At 49.7% G+C, this 25,635-nt stretch overlaps 1 protein-coding gene across 5 annotated transcripts; it reads left to right on the forward strand.

Annotated features, from left to right (window-relative positions):
- Nucleotides 1–5,117: 5,117 nt before the first annotated feature.
- On the forward strand, nucleotides 5,118–24,675 carry CBX7 (chromobox 7). Of its 5 annotated transcripts, none has more exons than XM_066257754.1 (6): nucleotides 5,118–5,527; nucleotides 8,057–8,100; nucleotides 14,408–14,473; nucleotides 19,573–19,639; nucleotides 22,437–22,793; nucleotides 23,111–24,675. In XM_066257754.1, the coding sequence occupies exons 1-6, from the start codon at nucleotides 5,459–5,461 to the stop codon at nucleotides 23,168–23,170; spliced, it is 663 nt and encodes a 220-aa protein (XP_066113851.1). In that variant the 5' UTR covers nucleotides 5,118–5,458; the 3' UTR covers nucleotides 23,171–24,675. The 5 variants fall into 5 exon arrangements, with proteins under 5 accessions (XP_066113851.1, XP_066113843.1, XP_066113834.1 ...); XM_066257746.1 differs by having other exon boundaries at nucleotides 5,119–5,527; nucleotides 23,108–24,675; XM_066257737.1 differs by having other exon boundaries at nucleotides 5,122–5,527; nucleotides 22,437–22,788.
- The last annotated feature ends 960 nt before the right edge of the window (nucleotides 24,676–25,635 follow it).

The raw sequence follows: 25,635 nt of genomic DNA on the forward strand, positions 1-25,635 counted from the left end.
ACATGAAGTTAATTTGGAGAATTTAATTTTTTCCCATTTAGATTACTAATAACCCAAGCCCACTTGTTGAAAAGTTCATACCCACTGACCAGTAGATTTTGTTTCTCTCTCCCTCTCTTTTTCTCTCTCTTATGGCCTTTCAATTTTGTGCCATTGTCCTGTTTGTCTGTTCTTGTGTCAACAGTGCACTGCCTTATTTGCTGTTGCTTTTTTAATGTCATGGTAAATGCTAGAGATGATGCCATCACCACCATCTCTTCCTACTCATTCTCCACTTTCAGGCATTCCTTGGCTGTCTCAGCCGACAGCATTTCCACATACAGTCTGCATTCAGCTTATCTAGTTCACTTCCCCTCTCCAAAACACCTGCAGTGATTTGCATTAGGATTTTCTTAACTCTCTAGACCAGGGGTGGGGAACCTATGGCTTGTGAGCCAGATGTGGCTCTTTTGATGGCTGCATCTGGCTTGCAGACAAATCTTTAATAAAAAAATAATAATAATGTTAAAAATATAAAACATTCTCATGTATTACAATCCATTCATTTCCTACCACTCATGTTCATGCTTGCGGGTGGCTGGAGCCAATTATAGCTGTCCTCCGGGACAACACCAAATTTTTATTGGATAATGTGTAATGTACACGGGTTGTTGTATGGCTTTCACGGAATTACATTTTAAAATATGTGGCATTCATGGCTCTCTCAGCCAAAAAGGTTCCCGACCCCTGCTCTAGTCCATGTTGGACAAAATCAACATGGTTTCAATACTAAGTCTTTTAACCCATAAATGTGGCTTAACTCTCCATTTCTAGATCTTCTTCAATGTCTTACAATAAAATTTTATGATTTTATTCTATAAGGACCTTGCACATTTTCATTAGATTTACTCCTTAGGTACTTTACACATTTTTATTATATTATAAATAATATCTTATTTACTTCATTTTTTGTTGTTTATTGCTGGCATAGAAAAATACAAAACAGGTTTTGGTATATCTATATTTTAAATTGACTAATAAATAATCTGAAGAATTTTTTGGATTTTCTATGTAAATCTGAAAATAATGACTGCTTTTTAAAATTTCTAATCTTTTTACTTGTGATTTATTTTGTTATCTTACTGTTTAGGACAGCACTGTCTAATAAAAATCTAATGTGAGTTATTTATGCAGTCCACATGTATAATTTGAAATTTTCTAATAGTTACATTAAAAAATTAAAATAAGCAGGTGAATTTAATTTTTACAATATATTTCATATAACCCCAATGTATCGTATCAAGAATACTATAGTTTCAATATGTTATCAATAACAAAATTATTAATGAGACATTTTACAGTGGTTTTCTTTTTGGTACTAGTCTTTAAAATCCAATGTGTGTTTAATTTTACTCTTACATTTCTATTTGGACTAGTCACATTTCAAGTTCTAGCAGTCACAGGTGGCCACTGGCTGCCATATTGGGTAACACAAGTCTGGGATAACCAGTGCAATGTTTAATGGAAATGGAGATTGCAATCATCCTTGCTTTGTTACTGACCTAAAGGGGAATACTTTTTAACATTTTGCCATTCATTAGGATATTTACCATAGGTTTCTTGCAGACAACTTGCAAATCCTTTACTAGGATTTATTTATATTCCTAGTTTGCTACAAGTTTTAAAATATAAACAGAAGTTAAACTTTTCCTGCATCTCTTAAAATGACTGTATGTCTTTCTCCTTTCACTTTTAATATGGTGAGTTGACTGATTTTCAAATGTTAAGTCAACCTTGCATTTCTGGACAAGACCCGATTTTGTCATGATGCATTATCATTTTTATATACAGATTTGGTTTGCTAATGTTTTGTTTAGAATTTTTGTATCTACATTGATGGGTGACATTGGCCTATATACTTTTTTTGTACTGTACTTGTCATAGAGAGAATTAGGACATATTCCTTCTTTTTCTATTTGTGAAAAAGTTGGGGTAAGACTGGAATTACTTCTTCTTTAAATAGCTCACAGGTGAAGACTTCTGGGCCTGAGTTTTCTTTGTGGAAGCTGATGATTGATTCAATTCCTCTGAGGGTTAGGAGAATGTCTGATGTTCAGCTGATGCCACAGAACTTCAGGTTATTAAAGTGCCAAAATAGCTTCATACCGGTTAGTACATAGCCACCACTCTCAACCTTTAAGTGCAACATTCCTTCCACGGCTACCCCAGGTCCCCCAGACCTTCCAGTGATCAGTAGATCAAAAAGTTAATGCCTGGCATAGTCAGGGGCCTCTTTAACTTTGCTCAGTGCTAAGGCTGGCATCTGTGACGAATGCTCAGTGCCCAGTTGTTAAACACTTTGGAACCATGACCAAGAATGATGCTCATTCAGGTTTTCTCTTGTCAGTTTTGGTAAGTTATATTTTTCTAGGAATTTGCCTATTTCATTAAAATGTTTCAAGCTATTGTGATAGTCATAATATCTTTTATATTTTCTTTTTCTCAATGTCTGCAGCCTCTCTAGCTTTTCATTCTTGATATCAGTTAATTGTGCCTTCACTTTTTTCTTAATCTCATCAGAGAACTGTCAAAACTACCTATATTAGTCTTTTTATAGAAATAATTTTTGTTTTTGCTAATCCTATTTCATTGTTTTCTGCACTTACGTTTACTCTGACCTTTTTTTTTCTAGCTTCTTGAGATGGTTGCTTACTTATTACTTTTAACCTTTTATCTTTTCTAATATAAGCATTACAAGCCATAAATTTCCCTTTAAGTCATGCTTTAGCTGTATCCTACAATATTTTAATATGTAATATTTTCACTCTTTTTCAGTTAAAAACATTTTATAATTTCCATTATGATTTTTCCTTGGTCCATCAGTTATTTAGAGATATACTTCTTAATTTCCAAACATCTGGGGCTTTTGAAGTTATTTTTTTGTTATTGATGTCTGGTTTATTTGTGTTGTGGTAAAAAAAAATTTAAAAAAATACACACACATACACACACACACACACACACTCCATCTGGTTTCAGACTTCCAATTCTTGAGATTCAATCTTTTTGTAAACATTCCATATGTCTTGAAAAGGAAAATATTCTGCAGTTGAAGCCCTGGTATTCTATAAAAGTCCACTAAACAAGTTTCTTAATCATATCCTTATTGAATATATGTCTGCTTGTTCTACCAATTACAGAGGGGTGTGTTTTAAACTCTCTCATTGTGGATTTGTCTGTTTTTCTGAGTAGTTCTCTTCTTTGTGTATCTTGTATTTTAAGACTACATATTGCATGAAAATTTGAAATTGTTCTATCTTTCTGGTGAATTGGATCATTTTCATTATGAAGTGACCTTCTTTATCTCTAGTAATTTTTTTTCTTGACATTGAAATAACTGCATAGCCTCTGTTCATTAGCCTTTGCATGCTATATTTTCTGCATACACTTACTGTCACTCTTTCAGTATCCATGTTTTAGAAGTGTCTTGTAAATTGCACACAATTGTCTTTTATCTAGTATGAGAATCTTTGTATTTTAACTACATTTAGTTCAGTTGCATTTACTGAATTCTAGCACATTTGAATTTGTATCCATCATCTATTTGTCCTGCCTATTTTTCTCTCCATTCTTGTTCACTTTAGGATTGGTTGGGTTTCATCCTATTTTTGCCTTCTATTACCTTGGATAAATATTATCCACTACAGTTCTATTCTTTTAATGTTTACCCTGGTAATGACATTTGCATTATTAACTCATCAAAATTTGAGTGTATTTTATATCTATCTTCACTTTCCTCCTGAAGAATATAAGGATCTTAGAACTCTAACTCCATTCACCCACGTTATATGCCATTATTGTGTATTTTGGCTCTGCTTTTTATCCAGAAGACATGGTTATTGTTTTCTATTATCAATGTTCTTCATTATTCTTTATTTCTCATTGCATTAGACCTCTGTGATCACCTTCCTTCTGCCTGAAGTACTTCCGCTGGAATTTACTTTAGGGAGGGTCTGATAGTGATAAAGTCTTAGTTTTTGAATCTGTAAATGTTATTCTTTCACTTTGTTGTGGCAAGATATTTTCACTGGATATATAGTTTTGAAAGAAAATTTCACTTGGTACATAATTCTAAGATGATGGTTATCTTCTCTCAGGACATTGGAAATATATATATACATATATATAATCTCTTTGCCTTCCGGCTTCCGTTGCCCTTGATAAAACGTCAAGTATAAATTTGTCACTTCTTTTTTCCTGTGCGGCAGACAGAATCGTTTGGACTTCATTCTGAAAGGAATAAGTAGATATGAAAGGTTTTTAAGCACTAGGGTGACCTAGTGAGATCTGCCTTTTAGAAAAGCGTACTTCGGCATTATGTGGATACTGGGTGGGAAGGCAGGACAAGGGCAAAGGGTGTGTGTGCTGGAAGGGCGGGCGGTCAGAGAGGTGGGACTCGGTCTGGATCGATTAGGTAGGCTGTGGGAGCAGGAGGGGCACGGATGATTCCAGGTTCCTGGCGAAGATGAATTCAGCGAAAACAGAAGGCGCCGTTTGCGGTGGGCAGTTATGACGAGTTCGTCCCGCACCTCAAGATCCTTTCATTCCACAGAGTTGAACGCCTACTATTTGCCAAGCGCCCAACGTGGTGTGTGCCGAAGCAGCAGCGAAATCCGTCCCAGTGTGCTTTGATCCGACGCGGCACACGTGCCGTGAAGGAGCGCCTAGCCGGGGGTCCCTCGAGGCAGCACCCGCATCTGACCCGGGCGTTTCTGCACTGCCGCCTACGGACCGACGGTCGGATGGGTGGAACAGTGGACGTGGAGCGGTCCGTTCAGAACTGGCCAAACTGCGCCGCTCGGATGCCGGATCTAGAGAGACCGCGGTGCTGCGGCGTCGCGACAGTACGCGAAACCTCGGCCATCCCCGCCCTCCTGCTGCGCTGTGGGTCCGCGCCGCGGCCCCGCCAGCTCCTGTGTGGGAGGTAGGGCAGACGGCCTCCTCGCTCCGCTCGTTTCCTCATCTGCCCAATCCAGGCCAAGCTGTTTCCGGCCCATCAGAATCACCGAGAGGATTTTAGGGAACATGTTGTTAGGAGCCGAGAGGTGCCTAAGCCAAATAAGTTCCGCCGGCCGGGTCTTGAGTGAGTTGCACGCGGCCCCCACCTCTCAGGCGGGGCGGGGCCCCAGCAGGGGCGGGACCTGCCGGGAGCGAGCCCAGCCCCCGCCCCGCCCGCCTCCCGCGCGCTCGCTCGCTCGCTCGCTCACGCGGAGGAAAACGTTGCGCAGGTTCAAAAATGGAGCGTCGGCTGCGTGAGGGAGCACGAGGGGGTGTGCGCGCGTGCGTGTGCGCGTGCGCGCCGGGGAGAGGGTGACGGGGACCCCGCCGGCTCGAGCATCGCGCGCCGCAGCCGCGGCCCCGCAGCTCCGCCCCCGGCCTGGCCCGGCCCAGCCCCGGGCCCACTTGTCCACTGCCCCGCATGGAGCTGTCAGCCATCGGCGAGCAGGTGTTCGCTGTGGAGAGCATCCGGAAGAAGCGCGTGCGGAAGGTGAGCCTGCCGGGGGGCGGCTCCCAGGACCCCTGTGGAGTCCCCTCGTGTTCCCAACACCGTTCCCTACACTCTGGGGTGAGGGGGAATATGGGGCGGGGGCCCACGCAGCCCTGCGCTGCTGGACTCGTCTCCTAGCCTGTGCCTCAGTTTCCCCCGGCACCTTGTAGCTCGAACAGAAGCAAAGTTGTCGTTCTACGATGCTGGGGGCAGCTGAGCCCGCCAGAGCTGGAGATTATGATCGGACTGTAGGGATCTTGAATGCCGTCCTCCCTCACTCTTCTCCCATTCTAAATGTGGGGAGACTGAGACCCAAGCTGAGAAAACGGCTTGTGTCTAGTGCCTTAGTGTCGGAACTGGGTTTCGAACACAGGACTCTGGACTCTTGGTACAAGACCTTTGAAGTTGGAGGCGGGGCTCGGAACAGTCTCCAGCCTCTAAAGTCTAACCGCTGGACTTGGACCTTTTCCGATTTTCTGTACATCCCCACCTCCATTTTTCTCAGTCTCTTCCAGTGCACACCCCTCTGTTTTCCCCACCCCAACTTTAGCCCCACCCGGCAGGGCTCAGTGTAGCCGCCTACACGCTCTGGCTTCCTCGAAGCTCCTCCCCCTTCATCTCCAATACACACACCCTGCAGAGTTCTGCTGGGTTTGGGTCTCCGCAGCTCCGAGCTGGATTTGAGCGGTCTACACTTTCTGTGCACATGTTAGCAGAGAGGGCTTGCCCAGACTGGAGGTTGTAAGTCCAAGGGGAAAGTTTCTTTCCTGGCACTCACTACCATCTTTTCCTGTCTCTTCTCTGCAGCCCCTTGGGAGGCTCCAGCGGCAGGGCTGGGAGGGGTCTTAGAGGTCACCGCCTCCCATTTGACAGAGGGAGAAACTGAGGCCCAGGAAGGGGAGGTGAACCGGTCAAAGTCACAGACAAGTTAGAGATAAAAGTAGAGCTGGGAGCTCAAGTTGGCTGATTGCCAGCTCATCGTCTTTCTAAAGAGAAAACTCAGTCCTGTCATCTTGGGCCAAGGCTCAAAGTCAGGGTGTGGCATGAGCTTCTTCCCCCATCTCTGATGGAGTGGAACTATCTTCAGGTTGGGGTTGCCCCTCCCCCTTCTCCCATCCTCCAAAGCTTCCTCCACTTTAACTTATTCCAGGAGCCCAGTGCTTTTCATGAAGTGTAACCTAAGTGGTACAACGATTACCATCTTTGACTTGTGGCCTGAGGGGTAATGCCAGAGAATGAAGAGCATCGTTCCTTCAGCTTTTCATTCAAAATAAGTTTATTTAGGACCTGTTATGTACCAAGCATCATTCTAAGCCTTAGGGGGAAGATAAACCCCTTCTCTCGCAGAGCTGGCATTCTGGCAGACGAGACATGCAATGAGTGAGGAAATAAAAGCAGATGCCTTCCAATGGGACTGTGTGCTACACAGAACGAGAACAGTGAGAGGGTAGGGATGGTATTAGAAAGGGTGGCCAGGACAGTCCTCTTTGAAGAGGTGACATATTAGTCTTAAGTGTGGAGGGGTTTCACCCATTAGCTGGGGTTGAACTAAAAACTTTTTTTTTTTTTAGAGAGAAGGGAGAGAGACATGAGAAACATCAACTTGTAGTTTCATCACTGCATCCCTTTAGTTGTTCATCGATTGCTTCTCATACATGCTTTGACTGGGTAGCTCTAGCCAAGCCAATGACCCCTTACTCAAGCCAGCAACCTTGGGCTCAACCCAGTAAGTAACCTTGGGCTTCAAGCCAGCAGCCATGGGATCATGTCAGTGATTGCACGCTCAAGCATACAACCCCGCGCTCAAGCTAGTGAGCCTGCGCTCAAACCAGATGAGCTCGCACTCAAGCTGGGGACTTAGGGGTTTCAAACTTGTAACCTCACCACTACCGGTCAGGCTAGAAACTTTTAAAGGCCCCTTTTTAGCTATGAGGAAGGGAAGGTTGGGCTCTATTTTCTAACTACGGGAGGGATGACCATCATTTCTGTAGGTGGAGATTTCGTCAGCCTTTTCTGGGGTCCTGCCAGGGTCTTTTGAGTTGAGAGTCCTAAAGTTATAAAGTCACCTCCTAGAAAGGGAACTGGTGAGATTAGAGCTGAGGAATTTTCTATGATTTGGAGAGTCTTCTGATCTAAAAAGAAAGAAAGTTATGATCTTAGCACTCAGATTCTAGACACTGGATCTTTGGTGATGCACATCCATGTGGTCTCAGTTTCCCCGTGTGGGACGTGAGGTCCGAGCTTCTACCACAGGAGCCCCACAGGTGTCTGGGGCCAGATGCACTGCTGTGCTCTAGTAGAGAAGGTGGTCTGTGGTGGTCATGCAGCAACCAAATTTTGGGGGGAATCTGTGGATTGGTGGGGGTCTGGTGGGGGTTCTCTTCTGTGTGTATATGTTGGGGAATATCTATCTGCAGAGGGATTATGCCTACTGCCAAGTGGTCATCGGGGCAGCTGTGTATCTCAGCCCTGCGAGTGGTCATCGGGGCAGCTGTGTATCTCACTGTGTCTGCTTCTCTTTCTTCCCAGGGTAAAGTCGAATATCTGGTGAAGTGGAAAGGATGGCCCCCAAAGTAAGGTCCTTTGTGTGTGAGTCTGCCTACCTGTACCTTCCTCCAGTCACCTTTTGCCCTCTCTTCTGCCCAGCTTTTAGCTCCAGCTGCTCTAGAAATTGGTCAGTGGGCCTTGATTAAATCATCTCCATTAGCTTTCACTTGCCCCTCTGCCAGCTGAGGGGCTTGGAGCACGTGACAGTCAAGGTGGGCACCAGCTTCTCTTCCCACCTGCTCCACTCTGGTTAAGTTCTATCTTCTGCTTGGAGGTAACGTTCCCCCTCCTGGCTTTTCCTGGTACCTGGGAGGTGAACGTCCAGCATTTTGGGTTCAGAGATGCCTGCTGGCCAGATAGAGAGGTCCCCAAGCCACAGCAAATACAGTGTTGGGCAGGGGTTTGTGAAACTGGGCTAGCCAGCAGGGTATAAGTCCTCAATGCCATAGAACTAGGGACAGAGTCTGAGCCCACCTTGCCCTTGGACAGCACTCTCCAGTCTACAGAGCAGGTTTCCATACAGCCTTGTGAGGCACATGGGGTAATATTCTGTAAAGATGAGAAAACAGGCTTAGAGAAGGTAATCAGCTTGCCTTAGATCACACAGCAAGTGGGGGCAGAGTTGAATTAGGCCTCTCCATTTTCAGGTATTTCCTCTGTGCCTTCTCCATCTAGAGTTCGGGGGACATGTAGCTAGATCTAAGACGTCTCCCAGTTTCTTCACCTCTCCTGCTAAGGCCCAATCAGGAACCTTCACACCAACCAATCACCTCCCAGCCTGGAGTTGTTGAGGTGGGTGGGGAATGAGCAAGTCGTGGGGCCTCCCCATTGGTCTGTGGGTGCCCCACCTCCCTGTCCTGCCTCCTAGACTATAATCCCCTTCTGCCCAGAGACTCTGCTGTCTGTGTCAGGTGCTTTCTGCTGTGCTGGTGGTCATGGTGGTGGTGGCATAGGGGCTGACCTGATATTGGGTCCTTAGGAGCGTCTTGGGGACATGGTCAGGAGGGACAGCAGAGAGGAAGATGGCCCATGCTGCCTCAGCTTTTGTTTTTGCAAAATGGCTTCAGTAGTCCAGGCCCTGCTCTCCTCACAGGTTTCTTCACTTTATGGGGTAAAAGGCTTGGATGCATGTTCAGGGTGACTTGCAGGCATCCTGATGATTGGGCTTGGTAGCTGGCCAACAAGATAATGCACTTGTCCATATCTCCTGCCCCTGCTGCCCATTCCCAAACACCCTGGGAATGAAGGAGGGTACCTTCCTCCACTGGGCAGATGAGAGGTGGACTTCTGGCTGGGTGAAGGGGCAGTAAGAGTGTGGGTGCCAGGGCAGCAGCCGGAGTATTGGCCCCCTGAGTACTTGCTCCCCCTAGCTTCTGCACCAGGAGGCATTGCATCAGAGTGTGGTCCCATCACAGTGGCCTTCAAGACACTATTGACTACTTTTCCTCCTCTGTAGACTCCATCTTTTGAAAGATTTCCTTCTGTAAACAGAGGTACTTATCAATTAAAAATTCCTTTTATTAATTCCAAATAAATATGTCTGCCCATCAAAGCTTCCATCAGCAGGGAAGGACCTAGCTTTCCAAGAATAGTCTCTCCGTGTTTCTGCTATCCTAAGCCCCAACCCTAGGACCCACTTGTTTTTTAACATGCTGAGATCACCAGATGGGCCCCCGTGACTGCTGTTTATGACTCCCCCACAAGGATTCTGAGATCCCTGTTTGACCAGGTGACCGGGTACACCTCTGGTTCCCCCAAAATTTGGTCCTGAGTTCCTGTCCAACTGTGAACCCTAGGGCACCTAGGCCCCTAACATAGTGGGACCTTTGCTTCCTTACCTCCAAACTAGAATAGTAAAGCCTCCATCACAGAGTTGTTGTGAGGATTAGATATTGGTTAGAAAGTACCTGGTACTTTCTCAGCCCACCAAGCATTTAGTAAATGTTTGCTATTAATAGTGTTAGAAAGCTCAGCTTCCAGCCTCCCCCCCCCCCCCCAGCTGGGAGAAGGACCTCGGGGATTCCATTCCTCACAGGAGCTTAAAGTGGCCTAGAAGTCATTTAGCTCAGTCCGCAGATGGGGAAACTGCAGCCCAGACAGAGGAGGTCCTTAAAAAATATAGCTGAAAACCCAAGACAGTGTGGTTCCCACTTCATGCCATCCATTGTGCCACCCCACTTTACTTGAGGGGAAACAGATCTTTAGTCACATGGAGAAGGAGGAGAGCCAGGGCTCCTTTGTAAACCATTTGGTCTTCAGTTTCCCCTCATCTGGTGGCCCAGCTTGAAACAGAGGCTGAAAAAGTGGGTGGGGAGTGGATAGTTAGGCAGGCTGTATCCTGCAGGCCTAAGAGCCCTGGCTAGGGCAGTGCCAGCCTCAGTGGGGAGAGGTGTCAGAATCTCCTGCTTCACAGCCCCCTCCTCACCCTGACCTGGGAGGCTTGTATTAACAGAAACAGACAGCAGAAGAGTAAGCCTTTACATACTTTGCCTATTTTCTGTCCAAATACCAGACAAATGACTGCCCTTCCTCCCCAGCAGGTGGGGTAGAGGAGCTATCCGGCTAGTTCTGGAAGGTACAGCAAATGGCACAGAGAGAGAGGCTGGGGTCGTAGGGCAAAGAATATTAAATCATAAGCTGCCGGTGCTCAGCTCCAAGGAGACCCTCAGACATCTAATTCTCATTTGCAATCTGCCCAGGACTGCTATCCTTCCTTTGCCACATGTGAATGCTACCACATCTTCTAGGGAGGACTGCCTCCATGGAACTTTCCTAGTGATATTGTCAGAGGGCACAGCAATAACTGGGTTACTCCTCAGTAAGCCTCTAGTATGATCAGGCTTTGGCCATTTAATTAACTGACTCATGGCAACCATTTTACAGATTGGGAGACACAAGCCCCTAGCAGAGGAGTCCTTGCCCAACTGGGATGATTTGAACTACAGGCTGCCTGATCCCAGGGCTTGGAGACCTAGCCCCTTTGCTACACAGTAGGCTGTGGTAAAAGTGACCATGAATCTCTTGTGTGTTGGCCTGATGGCCAGTTCAGTGGGAAGTGTTCAGGCTGTGGAGCCAGACCAGCCTCTATATATTCAACAACTGTGTGACCCAGGGTAAAGACCTCAGCTTCTCTGCACTTCTGTCTCTGAAGTGCAAAATAAGGCCCTAGCCTCAGGGAGCATTACCAGTGGCTTCCCCAGACAACCAGAGGAAGCACTTTTTTCTCCTCTAACACTGGGTTTAGGCTGCAGCAGCATAGTCTAGGATTCGATTCGGACCTCTCAGATTTTTGCGTTCTCTAGGCTTTTGAAGTTCATTTAATGCTTATTTGCTATTATAATGTACCACTCTGAACTAAGTGCTTTGGAGGGCTTTACACATCTAATAGTTACATCAACCTTAAAAGGTAGAGACTATTGGTAGCCCCACTAAACGAAAGGGCAAACAGAGGCCTGATACTCTAGCACAAAGCCACCTTTGCTGGCTTGTCGCAACCCTGCGGCCCCGCCTTCTCATTTTGGGCGGCATTCTATTGGAATGGGGGGTTGGGCTGGGCCTTGCTCTGTGGCGGCCCCGCCCCCAGCATGGCAGGAGTCTGCGCACACCAGGCTCAAACAACCACCAGTGCTTGTTTATCCCGCGGAGGGCGGGGCTTGCGATCACGTGGACGTGTTTACCTCGTTTTGGGCGCACGCTTAGGCGCTACTTCTGCGTGCGTGCACGCGCGTGCGCGCACCCTCGCAGCTCCAGGCTGCGGACCGAAGACCGTTTGGGCTCCGTACGCCCTCCACCTCGGCACATACCCATTCTCACTGCACACCCCCCCCTCCAGCCGGCCCGCGTCCCCTACGTGTGGACCATTCTGCCTGCGTGCTCCTATCCTTGCACCCGGCTGTTCCCGAATTGAGTTTGCCATCGCTGTGGCCTCCATTTTAAGGAAGACTAAAGTGTTCGACACACTTGTGCAGTCCACCTCCCCTTGCTCTACCCTAGCACAGAGTAGGGCCAGGCTTCCCCTGCTACATCTAACCCTGTGCTATTGCCTCAGAAGCCACGGATGGATGTCCAGGCCAGTAGCAGTTTCCTTTGAATCTGCCAACCCTTTCTGTGCACAGACTGCCAGACTCCGAGGTCAGACACTGAGGACTTGGTCAGTCAAGGCAGTGCCCCTCTCCCAAGGACATCCCAGCTCCATGGGGAGCCACATAAAGTGGTGTGTGAGGTACCCAAAAGTAGAGAGGGTGACCAATATTCAACTGAGTGCCAACCACAGACTGCCCACTCACTGTCTCAGTGGCCTTGGCAAGATGCTTACTCTCTGAGCCTGTGTTTTCATCTGTAAAATGGGGTCACCTACCTCATATGGGTGTTAGAAGCAATGGGTGAGTCCCTGGCAGTATCCTGCTCGCACTCCTGGCTGTTACTGTGGAGGTGCTAGTGACTTTAAGATGAGGAAACTGAGGTCCAGGGAGATCAGGGACTTGCCAGGAACCATAGATCAGTGACATCAACAAAATATGGGCAGGGCAGTGGAGAAGTGGGCCGGGCAGAGAGAACTAGAGCAATGTGGAAACATTTCACCAGCTAGAAAAAGAGGGTGAGGCAGCCCACAGCAGGAACACAAAACCCCCCTTTCTGGTAACTATGTAGTTCTAGCTGAGGAAATTTAATGTTCGTTTTGAGAAGGAAGGTTTGGAGTCTTGTTGCCTCTAATTACTAATAGTTTTACCCAAACTCTGTGTGTGTGTGTGTGTGTGTGTGTGTGTGTAATGAGTTTCAGTTTCACATTTCTTCAGGGTGAGGGAAATGGCAGTACCTTCTAGAGCCATTCCCAGGGCACCTGGGAGCAGGACCTGGGCTGGGTGTTCTGGGGAGGGGTTACAATCTGCCCACGAGGATGCTGGCTGCATTCATCAATAATTATGGCAGATGCCAAGTGCAACAGTAAGAGGGGAGGGTTTGTCCTGCTAGGAGTGGGACAGCTGGGAGAGGGTATCAGGGAAAGCTGTAAGGTCCTGGCTCTCAAAGAAGTAGGAGTCCTCTGGAGGGACTGGCATCCAAGAGGACAGCACAGCTTGTACAAAGTCAGAGAGCTGTGACGGCACCTGATCAGGCTGAGCATGTGGCACTTGGGTATGGGCTGTAAGGTTCTCAGGGCATGTACCTTCATTGCTGAGTCAGAGCCAGACGGGACCAACAAGACGTAGCTGTGTGGCAGTGGCAGTGGAGAAAGGAGCAGAGGATTCTGTCTTTGGGCAGCTTGTTGTTAGTGTCTAGATTGAATGCTGTAGGTTTCACAGTCCCAGGACAGTGTAATATGAAGGTTTCGGGTCAGCTGGTATGGAGGCCATGGGGGCAGGGGCCATGCCCAGCTACTTTCTGCTTTCTAACACCTCTCTAATACCTACTTCTCTCTTCTTATCCAGCAGAACTCGCTGCTGCCTCAGCTAGAATCATTGTCCAGTGCTTAGGTTTTGTTTGTGCATATACATGTGCAAGTGTATATATAGGCATAATTGTATGTATATTTGTATACATGCACATATACACACATACACATGTATGTTATAAGTTTTTAATTTTTATGTACTAGCATCTGTTTTCAGCAACTGATTTTCCAATTACGGAAGTCATATACAGTTTAAAAAAAAATAAAATTATATGTATGCTTAAAGGCAGATACTAAGTAAAGAACGGTGCATGTGAAATAAGGATGGCTGATGTGTGCCCAAGAGGGAGGGAGCAGTTCAGCCTGTTGAGAGAGGAGGGGCTGGGGACAGCAACAGTAATAAGCACAGAACACTTCCTGTATGCCAGGCCCTGCTCTAAACACTTGGACACATAAACACTTTTTTCAGCACAGAGTCCTTTGCACACGGGGAAATGGAGCCACAGAGATTTTAGGGAAATAGTTCAAGAGCTTTCAGCTATCAAGAGCAGAACTGGGGCTTGAACCCCAGCAATCTGGCTCACAGCCCTTCTCTTTACCACAGCCTCTTGCCTCTTCTAGGAAGGAAATGTGGGGCTTTCAGGTCCTGCCCTCTTCTAGGCACCTCAGGCTCTTGAGGTGGACAGAAGGTCTAAGTGGGAGTTGGACATAGATTTTTATAGGGTGGTGTGTTCAGTGCTCAGAATGAGGGGAGTTCTGGTGTCATTACAGTCCCCGGGAAGCTCCTGACATAGCTTGGCTGGCCAGAGACAGCTCCTGGGAGTAGTGACAATTTCCTGTACCAGAAAGGGGTGAGGGCCTGCAGAGAGTGGGCCCTGGTGCAACAGCTTTGTGTGATTGCCAGGGGAGAACAAAGACGCTCTGACCTCTCGTTTCTCTACCAGGTACAGCACATGGGAGCCAGAAGAACACATCCTGGACCCCCGCCTGGTCATGGCCTATGAAGAGAAGTAAGGGGCTCAACCTGCTATGGGGCTGGGCAACAGGCAAGGGAACCTGCTGGTGCCTCAGCTCTGAATAAGGGGCATGAGCATGATGGGTGGGGTTCTGCTAGGGACAGCCCAGCCCAGTCTAGTCTGCAGCTGGAGGAAGGTGGTAGGCACCAGCTCCACTCTTCTGCTGCTGGGTGATGTCAGCCACTTTCCTTCCCTCCCTAGGCCTCGGTCTCTCTGCTGTAACTGGGCCACCCCAATAACTGCTGCTGCAGCTTCTCCATAAGTTAAGGGTTTCAGTTGCGGTGATGAATGTAAATATGTGTCATAGCAATGCCCTATGCGTGAAGGGCAGTAATATCAGTACTGCCCAGTCATGTCCTTGGGGAGAGATCAGAGGCATGCTCCTCAAAGATTCTCTTAGAAGGGTAAGGCAATCTGATGAAGCTTAGGAGAAAAACCTGGGGCTGGGGGAGGGTTGGCTTTGGAGCAAGGAGAGCTGAGTTCTGGTCCACCCCACTTTGTCCCCTTCTGGCTGAGTGGCCCTGGCCAAAGCCACTTGGGTCTCAGTCTCCCTCATCTGCCAGAGCTCTGCTGAGATTCACAGGCTGGTTAGTGATTGGCAGCTCCTCCAATGGCCATGAGGGCACATGTCAGCACAGAGCCTTTGACAGTATGTCCTTTCTCCTGGTGCAGGGCCCTTTGAGCAGATTCTAGCCCTTCCCTTCTGCTGTGTGAATCCAGTTACCGACCTCCTGCCAGCAGGCAGCCCACGTCCTGCAGCCTCTCCCCAACCACTGCCCTGTACAGTGTAGACCATTTCCTACAGTCACCCCCATTCCAGTAACCTCCTGAGACAGGGCGAGGGTCTCGTCAGACAGATGGGGAAACTGAGGCACTCAGGAGCTGTGGGATTTCTTCAGCCGCCTCACAGCTGGGAAATAGCCCAACCAGAGCTCAGCCTGGGCTCCTGACTGCATGTCGAATGCCCTTGCTCTGCCCCTCAGGCCCCTTTCTCATTGCTTCTGCCCCAGGAGGACTCCTGCTGCCCATTCAAAGGACCAGTTCTCACTGTTGCTGCCTTTGAAAATGCGAGTGCCCCTGTCCCACAACTTCCTTCTGGTTCCCAAGTGTTTGTGGGGCCTTGACCAAAGTGGTTGTGACCCTGGGAGCATCCTGTGGAATACCCTGGAATGTGGCTCGAAGAGTGTTGGGCAGGCATCAAAGGCTGGTTAGAATGCTGGCTCTGCCACTCCCCCAGCTGTGAGGTGTCGGGCAAGGCCTTTCCGTCTCTGAGCCTCTGCTTCCCCAGCTGTAAAATGGGGATACCATGTCCTTGTGGGGCTTTCTTAGGATGCAGAAGTATTTGAAAGAACCTTGCAAACTGGTGAGTGTGGGCACACACATGTGAATGTCTTCTGATGGTAATTAGTGGTCAGCTAGTCATTCCTGGATTTGTTCAGCAAGTCTTGATTGTGGTCCTGGTGTGTGCCAGGCACTGTTCCGGATGCTGAGGTCACCACAAGGCACAAAACAACACACATCCCTAACCCATGTGACTTACATCTTGGTGTGGAGACATGCAATAAAAAGTACACTGATAAATGTGTACGGTATCAGATGGGATCACTGCTACAGAGGTAGAGCAGGGGACAGGGAGAGGGATGGGTGGGTGCCAGTTTTCCTGGGTAGTTAGCTGGTGGTGTTTGATCAGAGACCTGAATTAAGTGAGAGTATGAGCCCAGTAGGTATTTTAGAGAACATCTGGCTGGGTAAAGCACAGTGAGTGCAAAGGCCCTGGGGTGAGGACTGTGTTTGAAGAGCAGCGTGGAGGCAAGTATGGCTCTGAATGTGGCTGACTGGAGTGGTGTGAGCTGGGAAGCTCTGGGGATGGAGGGGAAGGGAGAGACAGTCATGGGAGAAGGGCAAGGGCATCTGAAGAAATGCAGGTGGCACAGTTCAGGGAGGGCAGGGTAAGTCCTGGTAGAGGAACGGCATGATATTGGAGTCAGAAGTCAATAGGTGAGGAACAAATCAGAGCTCGGAGACTTCTCCAGACCCACAGTGTGACAGTCTTACTCCTTCTCTGTCTTGGGGAAAAGGAAGTAAAAGGGAGTGATGTCCATTTAACACATGCTTTGTAGGGTTTTAATGAGACTTGGAGGGAGGCCGTCATGGGGGCTCTATGGGGAGTCCCTGCACACCAGGAGGGACTGAGGGCACTCTGGGCTTATGGGGCCATGAGCCCAGGAGGCCTCTGCCCTTCAGCCTGGACACAAATAGAGTGTCTAGTTCTGACCGATAGCAGACTGAATTGACAAGGACTGGACAGAATGCAAGCCCTCACGTCACCCTCTCACCCCCACTGCCCACTGTTGTAGGCAGGAACCAGGGAGCGGGCTGCAGATTGGGAGCCCAGATCAAGTGGCCGGCTGAGTCAGACTGGGATCTTGGGCCTGACCCTTCCAGGTTTGGGACCTGGAGCTCAGCCTTTTCTCCAGGGGCGGAAGGTCTAGTGATTTGGCATTGCGTGTTTCGTTACTTAATCTCTCTGTGCCTCAGTTTCCACAACTATAAAATGAGGATAGTAATAATGCCTCTCTCATAAGATGGCTGTGAGGGTTGAAGCCTTCAGAGCAGTGCCGTGTGTTGTGTTCAGAACATGATGATAAACAACTCACAGAAATATAATAAGCCCATTATTATTATTATTATTATTTTCCAAGGTCCTTCTCCTTTTCTCCTTTCTGCTTCTTCCTCTCTTTCCTTTTTCTTCCCACTCTCTTCCTCTTCTTTATTATTATTATTATTATTATTTATTTTTTTTTTTTTTTGCATTTTCTTTTCTGAAGTTGGAAACAGGGAGAGACAGACAGACTCCCGCATGCGCCCGACCGGGCTCCACCCGGCACGCCCACCATGGGGCGACGCTCTGCCCACCAGGGGGCGATGCTCTGCCCATCCTGGGCATCGCCATGTTGCGACCAGAGCCACTCTAGCGCCTGGGGCAGAGGCCACAGAGCCATCCCCAGCGCCTGGGCCATCTTTGCTCCAATGGAGCCTCAGCTGCGGGAGGGGAAGAGAGAGACAGAGAGGAAGGCGCGGCGGAGGGGTGGAGAAGCAAATGGGCGCTTCTCCTGTGTGCCCTGGCCGGGAATCGAACCCGGGTCCTCCGCACGCTAGGCCGATGCTCTACCGCTGAGCCAACCAGCCAGGGCCTTCTTTATTATTTTAATCTTTCTGCTTCCCATTATCATAAAATACCAGGGACCTCCCTTGTTCCCCTTCAGAGCCCTGGTGAACAGCTGAGCTGAGAATCTCTTGCTCTAGACAAGGACACTGAGGCCCAGAGAAGGGAAGTGACCAATCAGTCAGGGTAGAACTGGGCCTGGAACTGGGGGTCCTGGCACCCAGCACTGGGTTCTGAGAGAAGAGTCTCAGCCTCAGGGGCTTGGGAGGTCTGTCCTGGTTAGCCGCCTAGAGTGGGTATTACAGTTCCCTGTGTGCTGCTGTCAAATGCTGAGTCTAGCTCCCCACATTAGGCCTGCTGAAGCCCACTCCACAGATGGGGGGGGGGCTCCACCAGGTGCATTATCTCGAGGAGCCCTGGACACTGATGTCCTTGGGCAGCTGCTACCTAGAGAAAGGGACAGTGGAAACAGCCTCTTGGGATTTGTGGGTTTAGCTGAGCTCAGATTTGGAGACTGGCCTAAGGTCACACACCATAAGGGCAAAAGGCACTGTTTAACAAAAAACTTGACTTCTGTGGCTGAAAGACTTTTTAAAAGAAAGGGTTTATTGGGCCATATACCAGCCCGAAAAGAGCAGGTCCTGGGGCATGAAATCTAAATAAAGCCAGCAGCAGCAGGGCTGGGCGGAGAGGTGCTGCTTTTTTATAGGGATGGGGAAAAGGAGGTTTGTACTTATTCATATGGAAATTAATACAGTAATCAATAAACAATTAATACAAGACTAATCTCTTTTTCTCATACTCACAATTGTAAACCTACTATTGTCCACTCCAGACATTATGTTTTGGGGAAGAAAGATAAAAGTTTTGATAGATTTTACATTGGCTCCAGACAAGGGGCGTGGGAAATGGTGAAGCAGGGGCAGTTCCTTGATAGTTGCCAAGACTATAAGGGAGAAATACTACTTTTGATTGGTTTCAGGCAACAGTCCTGAAAGTTCATGCACAAGCAGGATGTGCTGGTGACTGGCATTGGGCTCATGGACGCTTAGAGGCTGAGTCAAGGCTCCAACATACATGAGGAATGTGAGCGGTTGTTGTCAGCTCTTCCCAGGTTGACTGCTCTTTCTCTTTCTCTCACTTTATGGCCTGCTGAAATTTAAGTTATATCTCAAAATTTTTCTTTTGTCACGGTGCACCCTTGCCCTCACATTCCTGCCGCTGACCACATGGCCACTGCAGTGGGGGCCACAGAAAGTGGGAACGAAACGAAGTGAAATTGGGAGAACGAAATGACTGAGGTGTCCCCCCCCCCCTTTCAGGCACTGTTATTGGCATCTCTGGTGATTTCTGGTGTGTGTTGTGTGTGGTTTGTTTGCCTGCTCTGGTTGTGCCTGTGTTTGTGCGTTTGGGATGTGGGGAAGGCGCCCAGCAGAGGGTCTGTCATCTCCTAGGAACTCAGTACAGGCTAGTTTTTTTCCCCTTCCCCAACCAGACAGAACAAACGGGGGTCCCAAGTGGGAGGAAGGACCATTCGCATTCTCATCATCTGCCCTGATTGGCAAGTTTCTGTATAACCCTCCTAAACGTGGAAGCTGGAACTACATGGGGGGGGGGGGTCCCAGTGGCATGTGGAACAGAGCTCTGGCATGACCCTGGAGCCCAGTAAAGAGCCACATATTTTTGGAGATGCAACCTGAGTCCCACCTCAGCAGTGGGGACCAGTGGCTGTGCCATTCCCTTTTGTCAGCTGGGAAGACCGAGGCCCTGGGAGTTAAACATGAGACCCCTTGTTATGGCCTAAAGAGAGCAACAGGGAGGAGCCCCTACCCCATAGACTGCAGAGGGCAGGGTGGAACGGACATCTTCCTTTCCCTTAAATGTCACCAGTGTTTCCTTTTCTTCTGCCATCTACTTTACACCCCAGGGAAGAGAGAGACCGAGCGTCGGGGTATAGGAAGAGAGGTCCGAAACCCAAGCGGCTTCTGCTGCAGGTAACCCGCCGGCGTTGGTGCCCACCACAGACCCCCATGCTTATCTGCAGTGCGCAGCTATTGAGCTGAACAGCTGCCCTCTTCAGCCCCACCCGGGCACTGGGGGCGGGAGGCACTTAGCGGGTCTGGTCCAATGGAATGTGGGGCTGGTGCTTCAGGAAGGCAATGTGGGGGGAGGTGCTGTGGTGGGAGGGAGGGTGAATATATGGCTAATGGGTGCCTAGAATTCTGAAAGCTTAGAATATTGTAAATGAGTCTTTTTTTTATTTTAAAGATTTTATTTATTCATTTTAGAGAAGGGAGAGAGCGAGAGATAGAGAAGGGAGGAAGAGGCAGGAAGCATCAACTCCCATATGTGCCTTGACTGGGCAAGCCCAGGGTTTCAAACCAGCGACCTCAGCATTCCAGGTTGATGCTTTATTCACTGCGCCAGCACAGGTCAGGCCTAAATGAGCCTTTTTGATAGTCCCCAAAACACAAAATTGTAATATTTGATATTCTTAGAGACAAAAACAGTAGAATTGAGGAAAACTCAGGAGCCTGAAATTTTAGGATTCAAGCTTTGGAATGTCCTAGAAACATTGTTTTTGAGTGAGAAGAACCTTCCGGCCCTCCTTTTCTAATTCTCTGCCATGGTTGGGGTCTAGACTTTGACACACTGTTACTCAGGTCTTGGGGGCGCTTTGCTGACCTCACCGCTTTACACTGTAAAGGTGATGGGGTCTGAAGTGATGTAGTTCTGAGCTTTAAGGCAATTATGTGATTAGCTTCCTTGAGCCTGACTTTTCTGCCTGTGAAATCGGAGTGATGGCAATACCTGCTCTCCTTAATGTAGTGAGGCCCATCCTGGTGTTTGGAGCCCAAAATAAGTCTTCTCAGTCTATGTGCAGTATGAGCCATATTCACTCTCCTGTCCGCTCTTAATTGTGAATCATGTGAGGCATTTGCCAGAGTAGATGGGCTGCCCTTCATGCAGTGGGCGTGCTCCACGGGGCTGGTGTGAACTGCGCCCCAGAAAGGAAAGCGGCATCCGTCAGACACCTTCTCCACTCAGCTCTGTGCTCAGTGCTCTTACAGACGGCATGCTTACCTGCCCAGGGACCTCGAGCAGAGGTGGGTGGTCTATTTCTGTGTAACAAATTCCCACCTGACCAGGGGACTTAACGCAGTAAACACTGTGATATCTCACAGTCTCTATGAGTCAGAAATCCGAAAGTGCTGTAGCCAGCTCTTCAGTGATTCTGGTTTGGGCTCCAGTCACCATGTTGGCCAGGGCGCTCCTCGGAAGGCTTCACTGGGGTTAGAAGCTCTGCTTCCAAAGTGCTCTTCATGGGGGTGTCAGGGCGTGTCAGTGCTGGACGTTGACAGGAAGCCTGGTTCCTTACTGTGTGGACCTCTCCAGAGGGCTGCTGAGTGACCTCACAGTATGGCCACTCACTTCCCCCAGAGTGGGTGATCCAAGAGGGAGAGCAAGGAAGAAGCATAGTGTTTTGAATGACCCAGCCTTGGAAATCCCAAACCAGTTTTCAGTGTGCGAGGGGATACTCAGGGTGTAAATTCTCAGAGGCAAGAATTGTTGGGGTTGAGGCATCTGGGGCTGGCTACTGCAGCTTCTTCACCGCTCACGGACGAAGAAGCTAAAATAAAACTCAGGTAGGCCAGCAGTTGTCTCAGGGTCACACAGCTGGGCTAAAACCCAGATCTGACTTCTGGTGCTCTTGGATCCCAATGAGTGGCTGTCGTTCACTCATAATGAGGCGGAGAAGGCTAAAAATGAGTCTCCCTTGCAGAATTGTGGGAGCTCACTGGGCTTGAAGGCAGGCTGAGGGAGAGGGTTTTGATAAAGCTGTATATAGGAGAAAAACTCTAGCATTGTAGTATTTTCCCAGTACTCCCTGCCCCCAGTTCAGCCCTCCTCCTGTCACCACAACAACCTGCACACCTAGTGATGGGCATTAGCAGGTGGGACTAGAGAATGGAGCCTGCACATGAGATGTTTGATCGACAGGTCCCATCTGATGGCCTTGCTCTCTTCTTGGCCTCTGGTGAGAGGTGGCAGTAGAAGGGACTGTCTCAGTCCCTCCCAGCATTTTAGCACCAAGGATCTTTCTTGGACTTATATAAATTACCCCCCAAAGTCAATAAGACAAACACCCAAATTGCAAAACACCAGCCCTTGAATAGTGAAAGAACCTTCCTTTCAGCTTGTTTCGGTAAGAATGAGGCCAGGCATCAACAGAAGGCGGGGCCTGCATGAGGCCTCGGCAGCTAGGGCTGAGCAGTGCCCTGGAGGGACCCAGGGGTGCCCGTAGGCTGCTGGCAGTGCCCCACGCCACTCAGTGCTGTGTGTCCTCCTTGGTTAACTTGCCCAAGAACCTTCAGAGCCCTTTGTCTCACACAATCTCCTGAGCAAGCTGTCTGTCCCAGCTGTGGGGGTCCTTTAGTGAGCAAAGATTCCTGTCTTACAATGAAGAATAACTTGTTAGTTTATCTGTTACATAAATCCAGATCTTTTTTTTGTACCTCTTGTATGCTTCTTCGCTGTGTACCAAAGGCATGTGCCCTTGACCACACCCTGAGCTCCTTACAGACCCCTGGGGAGATGAGGCTGCCCTCAGGCTGTAGGGCTGGGGCTGGTTAGGGTGGCTCTCTGTTGTGGCCTGGGGTGGGGTGATGGCTGGCTCTGGGCCATGAGACATGGGGAAGGGCACTGAGGCGGGAGGAACAGCATGAGCAAAGGCGCGGTAGTGGGTGGGTGGGCAGGGCTGACCCGCCGTGCCCTGGCTTGCCCCCGCAGCAACTGTACAGCATGGACCTGCGGAGCTCCCACAAGGCCAAGGGCAAGGAGAAGCTCTGCTTCTCCCTGACGCGCCCACTCGGCAGCGGGAGCCCAGAGGGGGTGGTCAAGGCGGGGGCACCCGAGCTGGTGGACAAGGGCCCCTTGGTGCCCACCCTGCCCTTCCCGCTCCGCAAGCCGCGCAAGGCCCACAAGTACCTGCGGCTCTCACGCAAGAAGTTCCCGCCCCGCGGGCCCAACCTGGAGAGTCACAGCCATCCACGGGAGCTCTTCCTGCAGGAGTCACCGGCCCCGGATGTCCTGCAGGCAGCCAGCGAGTGGGAGCCTGCTGAGCAGCCCCCTGAAGAGGAGGGTAAGGTAGCTCAACCCATGGCCCAGGCCCAGAGACCCTCAGAGCTGGAAAGGTCCCTTGAGTCATCAGGTCCAGCTGGCCTAATGCCCAGAGATCTTTCTGTGGTCCTGCTAGGATGAGTTCTCATCCAGCCAAGAGAGAGAAATATAGTGACCTCCTCCCATTTGTCTAGTCCTGAGCAAGGCCCTGACCTGGCTGGAGGCTCAGAGGACAACCTTGTGTTGGGGGGTGGGGAGTCGGCTGCATGCTGCCACCGTTTCCCACCTTCCCCACCTATTGTCAATGCTGTCTTCTGTTTGTCTTTCTCCCATGGCTGTAGCAGATGCAGACCTGGCCGAGGGGCCCCCTCCCTGGACACCTGCGCTCCCTACAAGTGAAGTGACAGTGACCGATATCACTGCCAACTCTATCACCGTCACCTTCCGCGAGGCCCAGGCAGCGGAGGGCTTCTTCCGAGACCGCAGCGGGAAGATCTGAATCACCGTTTCTACTTTTCTTAAACTGTTTTCTTTTGGGCTTGGGGTGGGGACTTCCAGAGATGGGGAGGGTTGAAATTGAGTAATTATTTTATTTAAAAAGATGGAACAGGAGAAGGGGGGAAGATCCCAACACTCTCCCACCATCTTGCCCCTTTCTCTGTGGGTTATGTTTACAGGGAGGCCTCTGGGTCTGTTTCTTGCAGTGGGGTGGAGAGGCCTGGCAATACTCTGTAAGTTTGGGTACCATCTCCAGGGCAAAATGGGGACAGGGCCACCCTCCCCTGGACACCTCCATCACCATTCTAGAGACACAGCAGCTGGTCCGAGGAACTACAGGCGCATGAAAGGCCCAAACCCTCCTCGGGCAGCCCACCCTAGCCTTTCCTTTCTTTTTCTTTTTTTCCTTTTCCTTTTTGGGGGGTTGGAGGGAGAAGGGTTTTTATTTTTAACTTTGTACTCTTAGCTTGTGGTGGTATTGGAGGCTGCATTTAACCAGAGTGGTCAGAGAGGGAAAGGAAGAGAGGTTAGAAATGGCTGCAATGTGTCCTGTGTGTCCAGTACTCTTCAGAAAGGTTGCTACCTTACCAAGGGCAGCTGCCAGCAGTTTGCCTTCTGCTGGGAGCTCCACCTCATCCCCCATCACTGGCCTGTGAGGGACACTCCCGCCTAGTCACTGGCCCTCCTGCCCTAGTGAGTGCATGTGTGGGATGGCAGGCATGTGCACTGGGTCTTGCAAATCTCCTGCTTAGAAACGCTGATCGGGTGAATGTGGGGTGATTCACAGCACAAAAGAACTTGACACGAGCACCCCATACTCACCCCACCTGGCACAGGCCATAATGTGACAGGACCTAGCCCAGATCCATTTGCTGGAATTTGTTGGCAGAGGCCCAGCCACAGAGAAGGACTTCTGCCGCTCTAGGCACACAGATGTGGTTTGTGGCTTTACCTGGCCAGCCGCAGGTGTGTATGTGTCTGCAGATTGGCCGAGCATAAGCATGGCTCTGAGTACTCGGGCCCTGTGCTTCCCCCTGAGGGGTCTTGTTCTCTCTGACTCAGGTGACTTTTCAGCCCTTCCCACGCCCCTCCAACTCAGCCAATGTTGGGTGTGGGTGGTCAGGGACAGAGGGAATGTCCCACCACCTCCTCAGGGCAGCCTCAACTCCTCATACCCTTTCTTCTACACCCTGTGTCCCTTTCCCACTCGCCCTACATGCCAAAGCTGGGCCTGGCCTTGGTTTCCTGTGGGGGAGCCTCTGTCACATCTTCCTGTGGTCAGGCTGTTCACAATCTGGCCAGGGGCTGTGTCTGCCAGGAGGAAGGGCACTCATTTCCTAGTCTGCACAAGTGTGCCCTGTAGACTGGTAGTTTCCCTGGCAGTGAGGAGTTAATTCTCCCCTATCCCAGCCCTGTAGGGAGAAAAAGCTACATGAAGGGGTGCACCAGGAGAGCAAATAAAAGCTTAGCTCCCTCCACCACCCGCCATTGCTGCCCACCGTCCAGGGCTGTGTCCCTACCCCACTGTGTCCTGAGGCAAGGATCGGGCAGTTTATCCCCCAGGCCCTTCCTGCATTCCCGCACCAAAGACAGTGACACCCCATTTCTGTTTTGGGTGTCCTGCTAGCAAGATTTTCATATCCCTGGTCTCCTCTTCCTCCTAATCCTTCATTGTCCAGGGTCAATTCAGTGCTTCCATTGTGAGACAGGCCCCTCTGGGTGACTTGATTCACCCTCAGCCTGGGGAGTTGAATCTAGAGGAGTGAGTGGGGGTGGGTCAGGGAAAGGAGGGGCAGCTGTGAGACCCCTGGAAGGGGAACTGCAGCTGGAGTTGGGCACTCCCCCAGGACAGGCTCCCAGCAGAGGTGAGGGTGCTGGAGGGCAGGTGGGCAGGGAGGTCTCTGTAATGGAATGATCATGGTTTGGGGCATAGCTGGCAGCTTCCAGTATGTCATTCTTCCCATTCCCCAGGGGCACAGAACCTCTTCCTGCCTCATGGGCACTTTCAAAGGGCTCTTTGTGCAATTTGCAGGATGGGGGGTTGGGAGGCCTGTGGAATGAGGAAGCTGTTTTTCTGTTGGCAGCAACAGAACACTTCTTGCCTCTTAGCCCTCTGTGGCCCATGGGTGCCCTGTATCTTGACGGGCTGAACCCTGCAGGGTCCAGCTCTCTGAGGGAATGGCTGTGACCTGTTAGAACCTCCCACCAACCGGGACAGATACCTCTATGAGGGGTTGCGTGTGGCCTTGCAGGCCTCCTTCCATCCTTGAGTGTCCCAGACCCCCTGGGACCCAGCCTGAGAGGGAATGAGGTGGACACTGACTTCCCTCTCCACCACCACTCAGAAGGCCACTACTAGAGGGGGTGGGGC

Source organism: Saccopteryx bilineata, chromosome 1 (genome assembly GCF_036850765.1).
Source record: "Saccopteryx bilineata isolate mSacBil1 chromosome 1, mSacBil1_pri_phased_curated, whole genome shotgun sequence".
In the NCBI taxonomy this organism is placed as follows: domain Eukaryota; kingdom Metazoa; phylum Chordata; class Mammalia; order Chiroptera; family Emballonuridae; genus Saccopteryx; species Saccopteryx bilineata.

Excerpts from the sequence above, each read along its gene's own strand:
- CBX7 (XM_066257728.1), top strand. The coding sequence starts at position 5,459 with ATGGAGCTGTCAGCCATCGGCGAGCAGGTGTTCGCTGTGGAGAGCATC. Across the intron at positions 5,528-8,056 it reads GGAAGAAGCGCGTGCGGAAG|GGTAAAGTCGAATATCTGGT; the intron begins GTGAGCCTGCCG and ends CTTTCTTCCCAG. Across the intron at positions 14,474-19,572 it reads GTCATGGCCTATGAAGAGAA|GGAAGAGAGAGACCGAGCGT; the intron begins GTAAGGGGCTCA and ends TTTACACCCCAG.